The sequence below is a fragment of the Cornus florida genome, unplaced genomic scaffold, assembly GCF_030987335.1.
Source record: "Cornus florida cultivar Cherokee Brave unplaced genomic scaffold, ASM3098733v1 CherokeeBrave_3.0.0_Hap2_Chr08, whole genome shotgun sequence".
Lineage (NCBI taxonomy): Eukaryota > Viridiplantae > Streptophyta > Magnoliopsida > Cornales > Cornaceae > Cornus > Cornus florida.
In genome coordinates this window covers 24,312,690-24,335,457 of record NW_026775578.1, presented here as the reverse complement: position 1 = coordinate 24,335,457, position 22,768 = coordinate 24,312,690, and the positions used below count along the sequence as shown (strand labels likewise).

The 22,768-nt window shown below is 35.7% G+C and overlaps 1 protein-coding gene and 1 pseudogene across 2 annotated transcripts; both read left to right on the top strand.

Annotated features, from left to right (window-relative positions):
• Positions 1–2,580: 2,580 nt before the first annotated feature.
• On the top strand, positions 2,581–6,361 carry LOC132270872 (cucumisin-like). Of its 2 annotated transcripts, XM_059772081.1 has the most exons (10): positions 2,581–2,709; positions 3,054–3,142; positions 3,563–3,654; positions 3,769–4,015; positions 4,137–4,659; positions 4,794–4,894; positions 4,972–5,196; positions 5,265–5,376; positions 5,448–5,661; positions 5,753–6,361. In XM_059772081.1, the coding sequence occupies exons 1-10, from the start codon at positions 2,611–2,613 to the stop codon at positions 6,277–6,279; spliced, it is 2,229 nt and encodes a 742-aa protein (XP_059628064.1). In that variant the 5' UTR covers positions 2,581–2,610; the 3' UTR covers positions 6,280–6,361. The 2 variants fall into 2 exon arrangements, with proteins under 2 accessions (XP_059628064.1, XP_059628062.1); XM_059772079.1 differs by lacking the exons at positions 2,581–2,709; positions 3,054–3,142; positions 3,563–3,654 and having other exon boundaries at positions 3,776–4,015; positions 5,268–5,376.
• Positions 6,362–17,356: 10,995 nt separating this feature from the next.
• On the top strand, positions 17,357–22,743 carry LOC132269887 (cucumisin-like; annotated as a pseudogene).
• Positions 22,744–22,768: the final 25 nt, after the last annotated feature.

The following is a 22,768-nucleotide window of genomic DNA, read 5'->3' as shown; positions in this document are numbered from 1 at the left end:
TTACTAGATAGTGATTTAGATGAAAATCCCAGAAGGATTTAAAATACCTGAAACAAAACCACGTAATATGTACTCGATAAAATTACAACGATCCTTATATGGATTGAAGTAATCTGGACGAATGTGATACAATCTTCCTTACTCAAAAAAAGGGTATGTGAACAATCATATTTGTCCATGCATTTTTATTAAAAAAATCAGAATCTTGTTTTGTTATTGTTGCAGTATATGTTGATAATCTGAATCTTGTGGGAATTTTGGATGAGATCGAAAAGACGGCCACTTACTTAAAGAAAGAATTCAAAATAAAAGATCTCGGAAAGACAAAAATTTGCCTTGGGCTGTAGGTTGAACATTTTTCGAGTGGTATTCTCATCCATCAATCAATATATATAGAAAAGATTATAAAACGTTTTCATATGGATAAAGCCCGTCCATTGAGCTCTCCAATGGTTATCCGATCACTTGACATCAAGAAATATTCTTTTCGTCCTTGAAAGGATGATGAAGAACTCCTTGGTCCTGAAGTACCCTATCTTAGTGCGATTGGTACTCTTTTGTATCTTGCAAATTGCACTAGACCTGACATAATTTTTCTAGTCAATTTATTAGTAAGGTACAATTTTGCACCAACCCGCAGACATTGGAATGGAATCAAACACATATTGCGATATCTTCATGGCACAACTGATATGTGATTGTTCTATTCAAAGGCACCAAATTCTCAATTAATTGGATATGCAGATGTCGGCTATCTCTCTGACCCACATAAAGCTTATTCATAAACAGGATAAATGTTTACCTGTGGCGACACTGCTATATCATGGCGATCTATGAAACAGACAATGATTGCAACTTTTTCAAATCATTCTGAGATACTCGCAATTCATGAGGCATGCAGAGAATGCATTTGGTTGATATCAATGATCCAATATATTCGAACAACATGTGATCTCTCATCAATAAAAGAAAGCCCAACAGTATTATATGAAGATAATGCAACATGCATTACACAGATGAAAGAAGGGTATATTAAAAGTGACAGGACCAAGCACATCTCACCAAAATTCTTTTATACATATGAACTCTAAAAAAGGGTAATACTGATATTCAGAAGATACGTTCATATGAAAATCTAGCAAATCTATTCACTAAAACGCTTCCAACGACAACATTCAAGAAGTTAGTGCACAACATTGCAATGCGTTAACTGAAAGATCTTTAGGGTTGAACTAATGCAACAATAAGGGGGAGCAATTGATCGAAGAGATATTGGCATACTGTACTCTTTTTCCTTCATCCAGGTTTTGTCCCACTGAGTTTTCTTAGGAAGATTTTAATGAGACAGTTTTAATCTATGAAATATCATTTTCAGATACATAATAATACTGTACTCTTTTTCCTTCGCTAGGATTTTGTCCCAATCGGTTTTTCTTGGCAAGTTTGTACAGTGGACCCCAAGAGAGAGTGTTGTATATATTTTGGTTGTGGCAGCAGCTTATACAAGACGCCTTGGGTGACAGTTCAGCTTATGCAAGAAGTTGCTTGCTGTCCACGCACATGATGCCTATAAATAGGCTTCTCTGTATACAATAGAATGTGTGAAAAATACAAAGCAGTTTTCTCTCTCTATCTTTACAACTTTCTCTTTTTCATGTTATCTATTTCTTTGTATTAATATCTACTTTAATATTATATTTATTATAAATATATCTTTATACACACAAGACAACACTTAAATATCTCTCTCACATTTCACACATTTGTTTTTTTCCCCTTCCATTTCACTTTTTACTCTTTCACCTTTCTTTCACTTTTCTTTTACCAAACACACAAATAAATCAAAACCAAGCATTTTATAAATGGTTCAATATTTTTTTGGATTCAGATCAAATTGATTTGAACCGTAAAAAAATCGAATCAAATTAGTAAATTATATTTGATTTACCAATTCAACTCAACTTGGTACTTATGCACCCCTAAACAACATGATCGATTAGGGGTTTGTTTGGCGTAATTTTGTTTGACCAGATAATTAAATTTTTTTTTTATACCTATGAATGCTGGATAATTGATGTTGAAATCCGGAATTGTCCTCGTATTATTCTCGTCCAGAGAAGCACGGGATATACACGTGATAATTAATGTGGTTGCATTGTTTAAGGGCTGCCGTGATAATGAGATTTTGACTTGGTTGGTGGATTAGGCGTACCTTCATTTGACGTGTGTTTTGTAAGTTGGTGGATTAGGCGTACCTTCATTTGACGTGTGTATTGTAAAAAATAGTTATTGGTCCATGATGTGTGATTGGTGTGTGAAATTAGAAAAACATGGAACTGTCAAAATAATAATAATAAAATTAAAATTAAAATTAAAAAAATTAAAATAAAATAAACAAATATGTAAGAATTGGAAAGGTTTTACCAACGAGTTAAGGGAGGGGAGAACGCTTTGAGCCTCAAACAAAATGTGCGAGTAAATTGTTTTAATTTTTTTTTTAAGAAACTTTTGAATTCGAAATACATAAACAACCTCTTTTTATAAAAAGGCTATTTGTTGGTTGCAAGGAAATATCAGCAATAGAGCTCAAGCTTTGGAAAGACCTCTCTAATGGCTAGTCAAACGTCTCCTCCTTCATGGCTTATCCTGATCAGCCTCACTTGTGCTCTGCTTATTAGCTGCATCAGATGCTCTGATGCAGATCAAAAGGCATGTGTGTGTGTGTGTATATATATATATATTATGATTCATATTGCTTATAATGTTTTTAGAGCTTGATCATTGGGCTATGAATAGTTGTATTGTCAACAAACTTCATCCAGAAATGTTACTTTTTGTAAGACGAATATGTTGATAGTGATACCTCGTTATCAACTTATTGGTTTTAAGGTATATCTCAGTTCCGAGGATACTACCAAAGATATGTTTTTGAGGCTGCATTGCGCTCACACACACACATAGAATATATTCTGAGATTAATTGTTTGATGTTGGTTTAGAAAGATCAGTACGTGCTGATAGAATTCGTTAGAACTAATAATTTTGTTGTTGCAGGTTTACATTGTGTACATGGGTGACCGCCCCAAGGGTCGTCTCTCTGCATCATTCCTTCACATGAGCATGCTACAGGAAGTTGTTGGCAGGTCACTCCATATACTAGTGTGTGTGTGTGTGTGTGTGTTTATAGCATATTCCATAACATTAACTGATTATGTCAAAAGGCAGTGGAAATTTAGTAACAACCTAAGTGGGCTCCACCTTTCAAAAATAAAAAACTTAAGTGGGTTTTGTAAGGCCGAATTCTCGAGCCAGTCCGAGCCGTTCGCGAACGTCTCTGCTCATTTGCAGTCCTAACGACATATCATCCCATATTCTTATTCCTGCACTTGCTAAGCAAACTGTGATTATAACATGGTTAAAATGTCGAAAAAGATGATAACATGATCTCTCAGAAGAAACTGGACATACATCCCTATACATCTATACATCAAAAATGTTGAAAGTTTGAAATTTACTGTATATTATTAACTAACTTTTTATATATAACTGGATGCATTTAACAGTAGGGCATCAGTATCTTTATTGTATAGCTACAACAGGAGCTTTAATGGGTTTGTAGCAAAGCTGTCAGAGGAAGAGAAGGAGAAAATAGCGAGTGGGTGGTTTATAATTTTCATTTAATTACGTAATATATCCCATATTTGTTTGTCCTCAGCCCCCTCCTATCCTAATTAACTCTGCTTTTAACTTATAAATTAAAAAATTATAGTCATGGAAGGAGTAATGTCAGTATTCCCTAATGAAAAGATGGAACTCCACACAACAAGGTCATGGGACTTCATGGCCTTCCCACAACAAGTTCCAAGAAGCCCAGTTGAAAGCGACATCATTATCGGAGTGCTTGACACTGGAATTTGGCCTGAATCTGACAGTTTTGATGGCACGGGAATTGGTCCGATTCCAAGCAAATGGAGGGGCTCTTGCCAATTCTCCTCAACAGATTTCACTTGCAACAAGTACATACCAATTAATTATATGAATGCATGAATATATATATATATATATATATATATATATATATATATACATAATTAATTGCTTGTGTTATCTGCCACTAAAATTTTGAATACTTTGCAGTAAAATTATAGGAGCTAAATACTTCCATATAGGAGGAGCGATCCCTGCAGCAGATTATAGTTCACCAAGAGATAGAAATGGTCATGGGACACACGTTGCATCTATAGCAGCAGGGCGCGTTGTGAACGACGCAAGCTTATTAGGGTTAGGCAAGGGTACAGCAAGGGGAGGGGTTCCCTCAGCTCGGATTGCTGTGTACAAGGTATGTTGGACTGACGGGTGTTCAGATGCAGATATCCTTGCAGCATTTGATGAAGCAATTGCTGATGGAGTTGATATTATATCACTTTCGGTTGGACGTGAGAGGGACTCACTTCCCTTGAATTACTTCCAAGATACCACTGCCATTGGAGCTTTCCATGCCATGAAAAACGGAATACTCACATCCAATTCTGCCGGTAATTCAGGTCCTTTTGCTGAAAGCATCAGAAATTACTCACCATGGTCTCTCTCAGTGGCTGCTAGCACCATAGACAGAAAGTTTGAGACAGGGGTTCAGTTGGGCAACAATATGATTTATACGGTGGGCAATTATACTTATTACCATATATATATAATCCTACTGAGACTTCCAATTTTTGAGGGACACCTGTTTGATTTATGTCATCTAATGAATTTGCCTTTTGAATGTGCTTTATAAACTCTTTCGACATGTAGGGAGTCTCTATAAACACTTTTGCGGTCAACTATTCGTACCCTCTAGTTTATGCTGGGGATGTACCGAATACCCAAGCGGGTTTTAATGGAGACCATTCCAAGTAAGAAAATAAATGTTGATCAAATTTTCTCAATTTGAGGATTGGAAAATGCATTAAAAATTGATCATGAAATGCAGGTATTGCAACATCTCAAATTCATTGAACATACTTTCAGTTAGTGGCAAAACCGTTCTATGTGAAAAAGATAGTGACGGATCAGTAGCATTCCACGCGGGTGCAGTCGGTACCATAACGACGTCCGATGGAGGCATTGGAGATTCTTACCATTCTTACCCTTTGCCTGCCTCCTACTTGGGCTTGAACGATGCCACTCAGGTTTTTAATTACATAAGATCAACAAGGTACATAGACTTTAAGACAATATTTTTTCTCTAAACACAACACATTTAATGACCTACTTACTCTACAGTAGTCCAACCGCAATTATAATGAAGAGTATGGAGACTAGAGACCAATTGGCTCCATATGTTGCTTCATTTTCATCAAGGGGGCCAAACCCAATTACAAGGGACATTCTCAAGGTATGTTACACACACACACACATATATATGTTCTGGTTTTAAATTGCAACACTTTGTTCGATCTTGTGCAGCCTGACTTAACTGCTCCTGGAGTGTCCATTGTTGCTGCTTGGTCACAGGGTACCAGTGTGACGAGAATTCAAGGAGATGCAAGAGTAGTTCCATACAATATAATCTCCGGCACATCCATGGCTTGCCCACATGTAACTGCAATAGCTACCTATGTGAAATCTTTTAACCCTGGATGGTCTCCTGCTGCTATTAAGTCTGCTCTTATGACAACTGGTAATCAAATAACAACTAATTTCTCTTGAGGGGTGTTATCAAGCAATCCCAAACAAAAATAAAGTAAATATGCTTCTTTTGTTCTTTGCAGCGCTTCCAATGAGCAGTGTCACTAATCCTGATGCTGAGTTTGCGTACGGGGCAGGTCATATTGATCCATTAAAAGCAGTAAAACCCGGTTTAGTATATGATGCCGGAGAGCTTGACTATGTGAAATTTTTGTGTGGCCAAGGTTATAGCACCCAGTTATTGCAAAATGTCACTGGAGACAGTAGCAGTTGCTCTGCAGTCAACACTGGAACTGTTTGGGATCTAAATTATCCTACTTTTGCTCTGACTTCTCAAACTAGACAACCCATCACCCGTGTCTTCTACAGGACCGTCACAAATGTTGGTTCACATGTGTCCATTTACAAGGCAATTGTGGTAGCCCCCACAGGCCTTCAAATCCAAGTTGTGCCGAATGTCCTTATTTTTCATTCACTAGGTCAGAAGAAGTCTTTTGTGGTTACTGTCATGGCCACATTTATAGATAATAATGTAATTTCAGGGTCATTGGTGTGGTCAGATGGTGTGCATCAAGTGAGGAGCCCCATTGCGGCACATTCTTCCTCTTGAAAATTTATATATGCTTGCACCATATGTAAACTCTTATGTACGAGCATGTTTCCTAGTTACAAAATGAAATAAAAGAGAAACATGGTGTGTTTTGGATCACAATGAAGAAATTGCCGACTTTATTCATTGATAGCTAGCCAGTTGGATTTCAAGTATACACATTAATGGTAGAAAAGCAAAAGGATCAATAATACAATTTGTGAATAAGCCCCAAGTCAGAAAATAAGATTAGAATGACAACTTCTAATTGACCAAACATTCTAAGAATTGGTATGAAGAGCCACCTTTCTTGAGACAAAAATCTGCCTTTTCCTACAAACACGTTATTGTCTTTCACATCTCTTCCCTTTTACTCTCCACCTTTAGGTTTCTGAATGCTCTTTCCACCTCTTCCCTCTCTCCATCCCATTCTCCAATTGTATCCCAACTCTCCAAACATGGCATTCACCAACTGATACTCACTGAAACAACGGGAACAAATTATTGGAACTCCTTGACAAATGCTCTCTAATGTTGAATTCTATCCGTTGAGTCTAAAAGCCTCAGGATGAACTAGCAATTCTTGTTGGGAATCTTCATTATGGAAATGATAGAGATTGCTTATATAATCAGTCCACACTTATCCTAAAATTGGGACCAGCCGAGTTTGTTTTGAAGTAATTAATGTACTTATTGTTAGGTGGAAGAGAAAGCTGGTGAAAATATTTGAAAGATGAGTGTGAAACATGTAGACAAAGGAGATGATAATGCAGATTCACATGCAATTCCACTTCTTCTCCTCACGTGGAAGAGATGGATCCATCCGAGTCTTCTTATAATACATGCAGCCTCACCTTCACATGACGAGTTTTTATTTTGAACCTGTAATTCCCAGGAATAATAGAACGAACAAAACCTTACGCAATTGAGTCTATAATAATACCAACAATAAATTAATATGGCAGGAGCTAGTGAATCATATTCAACTAACTTTAGAGGCTATTTATTGATCAAGGATGTGAGTGGTGTGTGGAATCGTCAATCATATTCAACCTGTGAGTAATACGCAGCGGAAATTATTTAGAAAGTTTTAGTTTATTCTAGAAAACAGATCTGTGTCCTTAACAACTTTGCTTATTTTATGTTTTAACAATTAAACAGTTAATCACATGCAGATAAAATAATGTAAAGTATAAAGTTATAGATGACACCAGGATTTTAGCGAGGAAACCCCAATTGATAAAATACGTCAACTGTTGTGGGAAAAACCTCGTGGACTGTGCAGTCCAAAGTAAACCAATCCACTATACTTGAAACAAAGTATACCGAACTTTGACTCTGGCTCACACCCTATCATTCTACACCACACCAATCGCTGACGATCCTCTGGCTTTACGACTCCTCGTCCAACAGCAACTTGATCTCAGACTGACACTTGATATTTGTAGAAGAGTATCAGGTAGATCAGACAACACTCTACGAATGCTCCAACCCTTTCAAAAGTGTGATTGTGTTTACCTCTATTCTTCAATCGTCTGAATGATATAAAAGAAGATCTGCTTCGTCTGATCGATGTTGATATAACTGTATGATCACAATCAGGATTCAAACTCCACAACTCTAACCTAACTAGGTGAATATGTGTATGTTCTAGGAAGACTACAGAAAAATCAACTTTGATTTTCTGAGAGAAAGAAACTTCCTAAGGCTTTTAAAAATATTGAATCTGTATAACAAAAGCCGTAAAATAAACCTTGTGTATGACATGGTTTATATAGAGGTTTGCAAAGTCCTATTCCTTCATAAAATAAAGGAAATCTCGTGCATAGGACTTTTAGAAGGAAAGTGGAATCAAAAAGGGATTCAGCTAAACAAGGTAACTTGTAAACTTGTTGCACTCAGGACTTGTGGAACCAGTTCCCACTTTAGCTACCAGTTCCCAAAGGACAGCAAGTATTCTTCGCAGTGTGGTCTCTGGAACCGGTTCCCAAATCTTGAACCGGTTCCCACTTGACATAATCCAAACTCAATGTGGATTGTCTGTATATTTGGTAACTCTGAACATATACCATATAGGTAATTGTGTCTTAAGTGGGAAACGATGTTCTAATGTGTTGTTCTTTCCTTTTCGATGATCAACAATACTTTCCTCTGTTCAACCTCTAAATTCCGCAGTCGATGTTAAGTCTTATCAAGTAACTGAAAGTACAACTCGACTAGGACTCGTTTTGTAACCGAAATATACCAATTTACAAAAATATATCTCACAATCTCCCCCTTCGACAATTTCATAACAAAACCCTAAAATCAATTTATAATCTACCCAAAGCAAAAAAATAAATTACAATTGTTTAAGGAAACACGGAATTTGTTTATCTCTGTTCTCTTCTGCTATTGGACAAAAGTTCACCTGAATTCCTGCACATGGATCAAGTAAAACTACCAGTGAAAGTTTAATAAAACAAGTTAAAAACTCCCCCTGAATTAATGATCCAAAAATTTATTTCTTCCCCTTAATGTAATCTTGTTCTCCCCCTTTTTGGAACAAAATTGACAAAGTAATAGCAAAATAATCAGAGAGAAATAATACGAAAATAGAGTAAACCAAAATCAGTTTAATACATGCCATAAGTCAAAGTAAAATATCCAAAAATATCAAACAATGACAATGTATAAACTGAACAAAAATGATGCATGGATGAATAGAAAATCAAGCAGTAGGATCATCTCCAGCAAACGGAACTCGAGATGTTGGAATATCCTCATCACCATCAGCAGTGTCACTCCCATTGGCATCATCATCACCCTCATCATCCTCATTATCCGCCTCTGTCTTAGCCTCCTCATCCCTATCATCTTCAGCTATAAGTAATGGATCTAGAGGGGCCGGTCTGTAAACATCCTCAGATGTAGTGCATGTCCTCTGCTCCTTAAGCAACCGTACTTCTTGGAGATCTAAAACGGCATCCATTAACGCCTTCTGATTTTGAAGAAGCAAAGAGTAGAGAAGGTTGGCATCCAAAGTGTTGAACGCTCTCTTGGTAGGAAAGAATTGAACAACCTCCGCAAGAGCAGATGTAGAAGATGTTATACCCCTGCTAGCTTGCCTTGACGAAGCTCTTGCAGTTTTAGACTTATTAAATGGCCTTACATCCATCTCGGACATAATCTCAACCTGGTGAGCACGAGGAGGTAGCGGGATCTCAAAGTGCTGATATAACCCCATAATGATCATAGGGAATGGAGAGGACTTCTTCTTCGTGTTGCTCTTATAATGTGCCACCATCATGCCATAAATAGAAGAGTCAAGATAGATATCAGCATCAATGGATAAAAGATAAATTACCTTAGCATGATCTACAGAAATCACATCCTTCTTCCCGAAGTACCCCAAATTTGCTATGGCAAACAAATTTAGGAAAGCCGCCTCATCTGTCAAATACCGATTAGGAATGTAATCGGGAAACCTAGGAGAGTCTGGAACACACAGCCCATTGCAGACATCTTCCCACTTCAACTCAGAGTGAGCCAATGGTAGATGGTATCTTGTATTAGCAAAATTCTTGGGAAGTCCGAGAACTTTTCCAATCACTTCATTATGCACAATATAGTCTTTTCCAAATAAAGAAACCTCAAAATATCCCGAATCATGAACGGTACGGATATTTGAGTAAAAGTAGTGCACTAGATCTGGACTGTAAGAATTTACCATGGTGGTAAAGAATAACCACTTATGCTTCTCAATGTAATCCACTAACTTCTTTCCTGGACTGTTTTGAAGCTTCTTCAAATTAACATTCCGTTCTGACTTAATTGGACCGTCCTTGTACACTTTGTTGTACACTTCCCAAGCAAGATCATTGTAGAAGTGTTCTTGAGCAAACTGTATCTTCCCTATGTCAGAAACGGATGGATACCCAGGTGGTATCTCAGTAGATAGCGAGCTAGAATGAACGGGAGCATCCCTTGAATTGTCCCTTGGTGCCGTTGAATCTTGGGGTTCCTGGATAGAAATTGTGGTTTGAGCTCTTTTCAGAAGTGGTGGAGATGCAATTCCTTTGCCTTTGTCCTTTCGAGACAATTTGGGAGGCATTTCAAGTTCCAAGATTTTTGGTTTGAAGCTTTGAAGTTCACTTAGGAATTTTCACAAATAGTTGGTGTGCACTTTATGACTTGTTCTTGAATAAACAAGTTTGAATATTCAAAACCCCCAAAAATCAACAATCAAACAAGCACTCTATTATCAAGATCCCTTCTTAGGATATATATCTTCAAGCAACACCAATCTCCAACCCAACTTAACCAATCCTCTAACACACATATCAATCCCAAACTTCTCTCTTCAACTTTGAACTTCAAGCTTTAAACTCTAATCCATCTTGAAATCCGAGTATTTAATGAAGTTTATGCAATATTATGATGATAATAATGTAAGATTAAGATAATATATATGATGTATATATGTATGGTTTCATGAATCATGAGAGAGCATATAAGAGAGAGAGAGAAGGTCTATGCAACAATGCCCAACAATAATCCAAATTGGGTTCCTTTTATATGGAATCTCGCTGCCAGGAATCGGTTGCCAAAGTGGGAACCAATTCCCACCGGGCAGTGCCTTTAAAGTGGATTTCGACCACTAGGGAACCGGTACCAACATTTGGGTACTGGTAGCTAACCTCCAGTAACATAAAGCTTGAACTTTTAATCTGGAACCGATAGGAGAATCAGGTACCGGTAGCAAGCCTCCAGAAACTAAAACCTCGAAGGTTTTAATGGAGAACCGGTAGGACGTTTGGGGACTGGTAGATAATGGTTAGTATGGATTCTAAACTTGAATTTTTTTCAGATATTTTTCCTTGGACCTTTTGAATCACTCAATGATCAAATCAAACCACAAAAAAAAAAAAAAAAAAAAAAAAAAAAAAAAAAAACTATAAGCTAAAAACAAAAATCTTTTTTGAATTTTTGTTTACCAAAATCTTTCAAGTCGATACCTGATCCATATTTCCAGAGAATTATAGAGATATCTATGAACAAAAATTCTTGACACCACAGATTAGTCAATCAATTTCAATTCTTAGGAAGTAATCACAACATGAATTTTCACTTGCAAATATTAATGAAACAGTTAGAAATCAATCTAGCAAGTTCAAGTATGTGTGTGCAATCCATCTCCTCAATTTCCAATCAATTAACAATAAATCATTGTCTAAACTATATTGATCGAAAAGCATCAAGATAAAATTGTCTTTGAGCAATTTTTCTAAGTTAGGTGGCTTTCACTCTAAAGAACAGACAACAATTCCCCAATTCAATTTGTCTCCACCTTTCTTTTTAATCATTTAGCTCCTCTTCAAAGTCTAATGGTTCGAACACATCTCAATATATAGGTAACCTTTTCCTAAACAAAGAATTCAGCATTTTTTCTTTTTTTTTCAAGCTGAATTTTTTTCATTGTTTTTTTTATTTTTTAAGCTCCTATATTTTTTTTTTTTAAAACAATAACCTTTATAACTTTTATGATCAATATACCCTAGTCAACAAATTAAAGATTTTCAATCAAATTTCTCAAATTTGGACTAGTGCACAAAATGTTATGAATTTAAGAGATTTGAATCTAAACATCCCTTAATCAATGCAAATGAACTTTCATTGTATAGATTACAAACCAAGAATCTATTTTTAATCAAAAATCATGTGCCCAAATTTGCATTTAAGATAGATCATAAATTCAATGAAAGAATTTTCACAGATATTTTATGAAGACTATGATCAGAAACTTAACCCTAAACTAAACCCTAACTAGTGATCCAATGGCAACAAAGTTTTTCTTTTAAAACACAAGCCATGATCACTAAATCTAATAGGACTTAGTTCAAAGGTGAAGTCCTTTTGGAAACTTGTTCAACGGACTTAATAGGCACATACTTGATCAAATCAGACTTTTTGATCCAAACAAATCTCTCTTAACTCTTGAAATTCTTTAACATCCTTTACCTCTTTCTTACGCAAATTATCAGCTTTAGAAAACTTAGGTGACACATTCTTTTTCTTCCTAGAACGCCCATTTTTCTTAGCATAAGAATTTTGAGAATAAATTTTAAAAAAGTCTTTCTTTTTCCTTTGAATACATGAGTTATTCTTATGTCAATTCTTTCCACAAAAAGTGCAATGCAACAATTTAGGCACATAAGACATATTAGAATGTGATGCATCAGACAAACATGGTTTAGGCATAACAGCAGGTTTAACAAAATTTGTTTTACCTTGATTACCAGATGAACCTTTAACAAACCCTAACCCTGTTTTATCATTCACATCCTTACCCATGTTGATTATCTTATTCAAACTGTTGTGACTCAAATTGAATCCTTTCAGTTTATCCTGTTCAGACTTTAATTCAATTTCAAGATAATCATTTTTCAAAGTAAGACATTCCTTCAATGAGTTAGCAACACTTACCTTATCCTCCAGAATAATGATCTGTTTTTCAAGCTCAATGATGACAGAATCGCGTTCAAAAGCTTTTCTTTTTCCTTCATCAATCTATTTCTTTAGATCTTCATTATCTCCTTTTGCTTGGATAAGCTCCTTTGCTAGCTTATTGATTGCCTATTTGATTTCAATAGTTTCTTTGACCATTTTCTTCAATCTTTCATCATCCTTTTCAGCCTCTTGTACCTGTTTATCATGAACTTCATTTGCTTCGTTATCTGAAATATCATAATCAGATAAAGACACGACATGAGGACCTCTATCAAGAAAAGTGACATAAGAATAATCATTAGAATTATCCTGAAGAGAATCACTATCACTTAAAGTAAAATTTTCAACATAGAAACTTTCATTGCTTTCCCTTTATTCCTATTCTTTTGTTCTTTCTTAGGACTAGGACAAACAGTGGATGTATGGCCTTTGCCACCATAATTCCAGCATGTGAATTCAATTTCTTTGGATTCTTCTTCTTTCTTTTCATTAAACCTAAACTTTGATATTTTGTCAAAGTTTTGAGGATTAGCTTTGTTGCTATTCCTTCTCCTCTGTTGTCTCTACAAAATCTGACTGAATTGTCTTGACAAGAATGCCAGATCATTATCAGAGTTGTCATTCACAGAATTCTCAGCCTGTGTAGATTTCAATGCAAGATTTTTCTCCTTCTGACCTAAATCAAAATTCTGCATCTCAAAAGTTTTTAATGAACCTACCATCTCATCAACTTGACAAGTAGCCAAATCCCAATGTTCAGATATGGTTTCAACCCTAATCTAAAATCTTTTAGGTAAAGACCTTAAGATTTTCTCACAAATTTTTGTATCACTAACTTTTTTCCCTAAGTGACGTAGTTTAGAAATTATTTCAAGAAGATTAGAATAAAAGTCAGAAAATGATTCATCTTCTTTCATCACAATGTTACCAAATTTATGAGAGAGCAACTGGATTTTGGACAACTTCACTTTTGAAGTTCCTTCATGAGTAACCTACAAAATATCCCAAGCTTCTTTAACAGTTTTACAATCAGAAATTCTAGCAAATTCAGATGGAACAACAGAATTAATAATTGAATATAACGCTTTGCCATTAGCATCATTACGCTCAATTTCAATAGCAGTAAAAGCAAAAGTATCCTTTAACTCTTTGACTACTTTATCATCCACAGTTGTATCTAGTGTAGGAGGTGTATAGCCAGTTTCAACTATAGCCCAAGTTTTACCACCAGAATTTTGCAAATAGGCTCTCATCTTTGATTTCCAAAAATTGTAATTATCTACTTCAAATAAAAGACCACGTTGATTAGAACCACCTTCTTTCAACGCAGAAGACATGATATCAAAAATAATTTTTGAAAACAAACAACAAAACTAAACTTTCCAACAAGGATCAACTCAGTGTATAGAGATTTGCTCTGATACCAAATTATGAGTAATACGCAGCGGAAATTATTTAGAAAGTTTTAGTTTGTTCTAGAAAACAGATCTGTGTCCTTAACAACTTTGCTTATTTTATATTTTAACAATTAAACAGTTAATCACATGCAGATAAAATAATGCAAAGTATAAAGTTAGAGATGACACCAGAATTTTAGCGAGGAAACCCCAGTTGATAAAATACGTCAATTGTTATGGGAAAAACCTCGTGGACTGTGCAGTCCAAAGTAAACCAATCCACTATGCTTGAAACAAAGTATACCAAACTTTGACTCTAGCTCACACCCTATCATTCTACACCACACCAATCGCTGACGATCCTCTGGCTTTGCGACTCCTCGTCCAACAGCAACTTGATCTCATATTGACACTTGATATTTGTAGAAGAGTAACAGGTAGATCAGACAACACTCCACGAATGCTCCAACCCTTTCAAAAGTGTGATTGCGTTTACCTCTATTCTTCAATCATCTGAATGATATAGAAGAAGATCTGCTTCGTTTGATCGATGTTGATACAACTGTATGATCACGATCAGGATTCAAACTCCACAACTCTAACCTAACTAGGTGAACATGTGTATGTTCTAGGAAGACTACAGAAAAATCAACTTTGATTTTCTAAGAAAAAAAAACTTCCTAAGGCTTTTAAAAATATTGAATCTGTATAACAAAAGCCGTAAAATAAACCTTGTGTATGTCATAGTTTATATAGAGGTTTGCAAGATCCTATTCCTTCATAAAATAAAGGAAATCTCGTGCATAAGACTTTTAGAAGGAAAGTGTAATCGAAAAGGGATTCAGCTGAACAAGGTAACTTGTAAACCTGTTGCACTCAGGACTTGTGGAACCGGTTCCCACTTTGGCTACTGGTTCCCAAAGGACAGCAAGTATTCTTCGCAGTGTAGTCTCTAGAACCCGTTCCCAAATCTTGAACCGGTTCACACTTGACAGAATCCAAACTCAATTTGGATTGTCTGTATATTTGGTAACTCTGAACATTTACCATATAGGTAATTGTGTCCTAAGCGGGAAACGATATCCTAATGTGTTGTTCTTTCCTTTTCGATGATCAACAGTACTTTCCTCTATTCTACATCTGAATTCCGCAATCGATTTCAAGTCTTATAAAGTAACTGAAAGTACAACTCGATTAGGACTCGTTTTGTAACCAAAATATGCCAATTTACAAAAATATATCTCACACAACCAACATGAAGGCGTTAATTATTAATTAGGATGTACGTGGATGGTGTATAGAATTACTCTCGAGTCCTGGCCAAGTCTGGTGTATTTGATGGAGAATAAGAAGATTTTTTCCTTGGCTGACATAACACATTAAATCTTGTCTTCCACACACTTATTTCTTTGAAACATTCAAGAAGTCATTTCACCTTTCAATTTTGAATAGCCTCAAATCATGACTTAAACCATGAGAGTCTCGAATGATTTTTTAGTAAGTTTATTACCTCACTGGTCGTGTAAAAGTTTCAGGGCTCTATCCAATTGTGATCCTACTAATTCTGGTATCTACAAACAGTGACTATTTTTTTTTTTTTTTTAGGTCCTTTCCTGCATTTCTTAAAATTTTCTCATTTTAAAAAAGATAATAACCCTAAACAAATAACACATATTTATGTCAGGTCAAAAGTAATGTTATAAGTACTCAGTAAAGATTAATTATCAAAACGATGAGATATAACTAATTAAGCTCTCAAGAAATTCATATGATGAGCCACCCTTCTTTAGAAACCTACTCCTTCAAAAGTGAAATTCTTTATCTCATCTCTTCTCCTTCTCTCTCGAACTCATTCTTAACCTGCACCCGAACTTTCCAAACATGGCATACATATCCGGCATTCACCATTAGATCAGTGAAACAAATCATAGGCATCCCTTCGTACAAATGCTCTCCAACGTTGAATTCCATCCGTTATGAGTCCAAAATGCTCCTACAGCATGATGTACAGGGAAAATTTTAGCTAGAAAAAGTGGATGTAAGCTTGAAAGTAAATAATTAGTTTTGGCATAATTAGAAGAAGTGCTGCACTCTCTTATCTTTTTTGTATTTTGGTTGGATATCTCTTTTAAATTTAATCATAATTAAAAAATATCAAGTTAAAATACAATTATAAGAAATTTTAAGTAGATTATGTAAATTATGGTTTCTATTTACTAGAGAAAGAGGCTATTCATCGATCCTAAAAAATTGTAGTACAGTCTAGTTTGAATTATTTGAAGATTAAACGGAAAGAGTTTTCTGCTAAACCAAGATATCTACTAGCATTATTGAATTCAAGTTGTTGAGTTATGTTATGGTTTGATTCTATAATGATAGGTTTTGCTAATTTTTTCTCTTTTCTATATTAAAAAAATAATAATAATAATAACAGTCATATATAAGATACCAAATAAGAAATCACCTAATTCAAGATACTAAATAGCGAATTATATTTGTGATGTATAGTGTATTTTCCTTACACGAACTATATAATTAGATATTTGTAACTCTCTTTAAAATTTTATATCATTAATTGACTCCATGTGAACACAGGCTATAACACCAGTTAGTTATTCGTATTCAAGTGATATCAAGGTGGTTTTTATTAGTTCAGGATGTGGTTGGTTGATAACTGAGTCCATGTGAACACCAGCTGGTTATTAATACAGAATTTAACTGACATCAAGGCCATTTAGATTGGTTCATCAAGGAAATGTAGTAGATATTGAGTGCGCCAAGTGCTCCATGTCATTAGTGTACCGACTAATGAAATATAACATAGTATCTCATTATCAGCAACTTTATAACTAGGTAAGCTAACTTTTTTTTAAATAACCCATTGTCATTGGATGGGTACATAAATGACATGGCGTGCTTGACACATACAATATCTACTCGTATGGATGACTTTGTGTGTGAAATTAGAAAAAGTTGAACTGTGGTTGATGTGGAATTAGGCAGGAAAAAAAAAATGCTCTGCCAAATATGCAAGAATTAGAAATCTTTTGAATTTGAGATACATGTGATTCCGGGTGCTCGGAGAGAAACTACCCTTTTCCAAAATGCTATACATGATTTTACTATTTTAACCTCCTCTTGTTATAAACCAAAAATTGTTTGTTGCATGGAAACATCAGCTATAGAGCTAAAGCTCTGGAGAGACCTCTCCAATGGCTAGTCAAACTCAAACGTCTCCTCGTTCATGGCTTATCCTGATCAGCCTCACTTGTGCTCTACTTAATAGCTGCACCAGAGCGTACGACGGAGATCAAAAGGCATGTTTATATCTATATTATGTTTCATATTGCTTTTAATGTTTTTAGGGCTTGATCATTATGCTATGAACAAGGCTTGTTGTTAGTTGCATTATCAACAAACGTCATCGAGAAACATTATTTTTTATAACACCAAGACGTTGATAGTGAGACCTCGTATCAACTTATTGGTTTTATGGTACGTCTTAGTTTCGAGGATGGTACCAAAAATATGTATTTGAGCCTGCATTGCTCAACACACACACACACATATAATAGAAACATGAGTGGTGATGGAATTAGTTAGAACTGATCATTTTGTGGTTGCAGGTATACATTGTGTACATGGGTGACCGCCCCAAGGGTCATATCTCTGCATCATTCCTTCATCAGAGCATGGTACAGGAAGTTGTTGGCAGGTCACTACATATGCTTGTCTATATATGTTTTTTAGAGCATATGCCATATATTAACATGTCAAACTGCAACCTTTTAAAAAAAAAACATGTCAAACTGCAATTTCAAAGTACATATGATTGTTGATGATCGATTAAAATTTACTACTTTGTTCTGTTTTTTTTCCCATAGTCTTTTTCACCAGTTGTCGAAATAGTAAGCTTAGTTTGGACACTTATGCATTTGTATGTAATGCATGTTTCCTCTAATTTTATTAGGTACAAAAAAAAAAAAAAAAAAAAAAAAAAAAAAAAAAAAAAAAAACACACAACTGATGAGAAGTTGAGAACCCCAAGGATCAACCACATTTCATCACTTAAATAAGAATCAGAATTTTAGGGGTGCATGTTTGTGTAGGGTAGTTGTAGATCTGTACGTCTGGTCCTGTGAGCTTGTTCTACTGGAGTTGTAAGAGTAAACCATGTCAGTTGAATAATCTTTGCTGACCATATGATCTATACAAGTCCAAACTGTGTCATCATCAGCCGTTGGCTTTGTCCATTGATTCCAATTTAATTAGATATTTCAATTATTTCATTTAAAGATTGATTGATTTATTTTTTTTATTTAACATGTTAATTCAAGAATCTTAATTTGATAGGGCAAAGGGATTATTTTATTTAAGAAGGAAAATTTAGTATTTTTGAATAAGAGTTTTAGAGGACATTTGGACATTTTTGACCTCGACCTACTTAATTCTAGGGTGTATGTTGGGCAGGCCCATCCCAGCCCATCTCAATCCGACCTCAACCCGAAATTGGGTTGGGTTTGACCAACTTAAGGTCAACTTAGATTTGGGCTCTCCCATAACTCGAACCCAATTCTTTTAGACGGGTTGGGCGGTTTAAATGGGTCAACCTTTTTTCTCACATATGCAAATCACATTTTCTTTTTTTCCATGTTTGGAAACATCAAATTTTTAATAAAAATTTTATTTTGCAATTCATTAATACTTACCATTTTTCTTGGTTGAATTTCTTTAGCATTGCAAAGGTAGAACATCCATACATCACTTAATCAAGCAAATCATTTCCTTTGTATTACAATAGAAATCTTATAAAGGCATAATAAGGAACACAAAAAAACAAATTGAAACACTTTTAATAAATAATTTGACACTTCAACAGGTGCTTCAGTTTTTGCAACTTCAACGGGTGCTTCTCCAATTTTCGACTTAAAATCATGAAGAATAATTAATAAATAAAAATATGAATGAGCAAGTACTAATCAATTTTCAATTTTGATATGAATTTTGATTGTGCATGTAAGAACCAAACTTTGTTTTATTTTCCTTTCCTTCGCAAGTGTGAATTCATATATATATATATATATATATATATATTTTCTTTCAAAAATTAGTTAATGAATGTGTTAGAATCAGAAACCAAACCAAATTTAAAGGTTCACGTATTTGGATTGAGAGAGAGAGAGAAAAAAAAGAGAACAAGCAGATCTACCACATTTGCATACATAATAGAGAACAAGCAGATCTTACCCATATGGAGAGAAAAGTTGGTAAGTGATCTAAAAACTGAGATGGATTGATAAAGAGATCAATATGGAAAGAAGAGAAAGATAGAGAAAGGAGGAGGAACAAAATATGATAACCACAAATGTCCATCAAGTAAAAGGATCCATTATTTTTAGCCAGTGCGTTACACTGAAGCTCGGAGATTGGTACCAATTGGTGTGGAAAGAGAGAAAAGAATGGGAGGCGATCTAGAGATAGGAGAAAGATGAGGAGAGAAAAAGTTAGGGTTCGTCAACGTATTGATTTGAGTGTATGACATTAGTCATTGTATCATAATTATTCAACGACTAAGAATTGTAGAATTGTTTAATTTTGGAATTCGGGTTGCGTTCAATCCAACATAACTCGAAAAGTTTGGGTTTTGATAAAATCTAACTTGAATTGAGCTCGATTTGTTAATTTAAAATTCCAAGTTCCAAATTTTTTGGACGAGTTCGGATTGAGTTGGGTCAGCCCGTCCAAGTTACACCCACTTAATTCAACCAAATGAAAAATAAATTTCTAAAATAATCTACTCGATCATTAAGGATGACTAACTCCATGTTGGTGTAGTATTCCCAATTTTATATGCATCAAAGTTGTTAGAAGTTTGAAATTTATATTAACTAACATATTTATATATAACTGGATGCATTCATCAGTAGGCGGGCATCAGAATCTTTACTCCATAGCTAAAAGAGGAACTTTAATGGGTTTGTAGCAAAGCTGACAAAGGAAGAGAAGGAGAAAATAGCCGGTGGGTGATTTGTAATTTCAGTTAATTGCTTAATCTCTCCCATAATTTGTTTGTCCTCAATGTCTTCAACTCTTGTTTAACTTTAAAACTAAAAAAATAATAATTCAGGCATGGAAGGAGTAGTGTCAGTGTTCCCTAATGAAAAGAAGAAACTCCACACAACAAAGTTATGGGACTCCATGGGCTTCCCTCAAGGAGTTACAAGCAGGTCAACGTTGAAAGCGACATCATTGTCGGAGTGTTTGACATTGGGATTTGCCCTGAATCTGAGAGTTTCGATGACGCGGGATATGGTCCGATTCCAACCAAATGGGAGGGTCTTGCCAATCCTCAACAGATTTCACTTGCAACAAGTACATACCAATGCAATTACATACCCATAAATTAAGTACAAGAATGCATATATTAAAATTTTGAATGTTTTGCAGTAAAATTATTGGAGCGAAATACTACCACAGCGAAGGACCAATACCTCCAGGAGAATTTCATTCACCAAGAGATAAAGATGGTCATGGGACACACACTGCATCTACAGCAGCAGGGCACTTAGTGAGCGGTGCAAGCTTATTAGGCTTGGGCATGGGTATAGCTCGGGGAGGGGTTCCCTTGGCTCGCATTGCTGTGTACAAGATTTTTTGGACTTATGGTTGTTCAGACGCGGATATCCTTGCAGCATTTGATGATGCAATTGCTGATGGAGTTGATATAATATCACTTTCAGTTGAGGGGTCATCTGCATCAGATTACTTTGAAGATCCCATTGCCATTGGAGCTTTCCATTCTATGAAGAACGGAATACTCACATCCAATTCTGCTGGTAATTCGGGTCCTGATCCTGAAAGCATCACAAATTACTCACCATGGTCACTCTCAGGGGCTGCTAGCACCATAGACAGAAAGTTTGTCACAATGGTGCAGTTGGGCAACAACAAATCTTATGAAGTGAGCAAGCATACATGTCCTCTTCGATCTCTTGCCCTTCAAATTTGCTTTGTGATATAGTTCTGAACTCTTTTTACATGTAGGGAGTCTCTATAAACACTTTCGAGCTCAACCATCAGTACCCTCTAGTTTATGCCGGGAACGTACCCAATACTCGAGCTGGTTATGATGGATCTGTTTCCAGGTAAGGAAAATATCAGAAAGTTAGTAGTTGCGTCATAGAATATTATTCAGGATTTGAAAATGCATGTAAAAATGATCATGAAATGCAGGTACTGCAATGCCCTACGCTCATTGGACCAAACTTTAGTGGAAGGCACAATAGTTCTATATGATTCAATGACTGACGGAATAGAACCACTCCGTGCGGGTGCAAAAGGTATAATAATGACCCGTGGAGGCTTCAATGGTTATGGTAGAACTTTCCCTTTGCCTGCCTCCTACTTGAGAGATGGCGGTGGTGTTCGGGAGTACATAAAATCAACTAGGTACATTGATTGCAAGACAATTTTTTTCTTCTCTTTTGACACTTTATTGATCACAGCACATGTATTTAACAATTTGGATAAAACTAACTCGATCTACAGGAAGCCAACTGCATCTATAATAAAGAGTAAGAAAACCATAGACGAATTGGCTCCATATGTGATTTCATTTTCATCAAAGGACCAAACCCAACTACAAGGGATATTCTCAAGGTATCTTATGCATACAGACAAATATATATATATATATATATATATATATATATATATATATATATATATATATTCTGGTTTTAAATTGCAACACTTGTTCCTTGTGCAGCCTGACTTAACTGTTCCTGGAGTGAACATTGTTGCTGCATGGTCACAGGCTACCACTATGATAGGAATAGAGGGAGATAAAAGAGTAGTTTCATACAATATAATCTCCGTCACATTCATGTCTTGCCCACATACTACCGGAGCAGCTGCATATGTGAAATCTCTTAACCTTGGATGGTCCCCTGCGGCAATTAAGTCTGCTCTGATGACAACAGGTAATTAAATAATTTGGAATATCTCTTAAGGTTACTCAAGATTAATGGCGTTGCTTCTTTTGTTCTTTGCAGCTCGTCTAATGAGTAGTGTCACTAATCCTTATGCTGAGTTTGCATACGGGGCAGGTCATATTGATCCTATAAAAGCAGCAAAATCTGGTTTAGTATATGATGCCGGAGAGCTTGACTGTGTAGAATTTTTGTGTGGGCAAGGTTATAGCACCAAGTCATTGAAACTTGTCACTAGAGACAATAACAGCTGCTCCAAAGCCAACAATGGGACTGTTTGGGATCTAAATTATCCTTCATTTGCTCTATCTTTCCGGTCTGAAAACCCAGTCACCCGCATCTTCCACAGGACCGTCACAAATGTTGGTTCACCGGTGTCCACTTACATGGCAACTGTGGTAGCCCCTGCAGGACTTGAGATCCAAGTTGAGCCGAATGTCCTTACTTTTAACTCACTAGGTCAAAGGCAGCCCTTTGTTGTTACTGTTACAACCACATATATGGGTAATAATGTACTTTCTGGGTCGTTGGTGTGGTCAGATGGTGTGCATCATGTGAGGAGCCCCATTGTGGTACATTCTTCTTTCGTGGCACATTCTTCCTCTTAAAAATTTATTTGTTTGCACCATATAT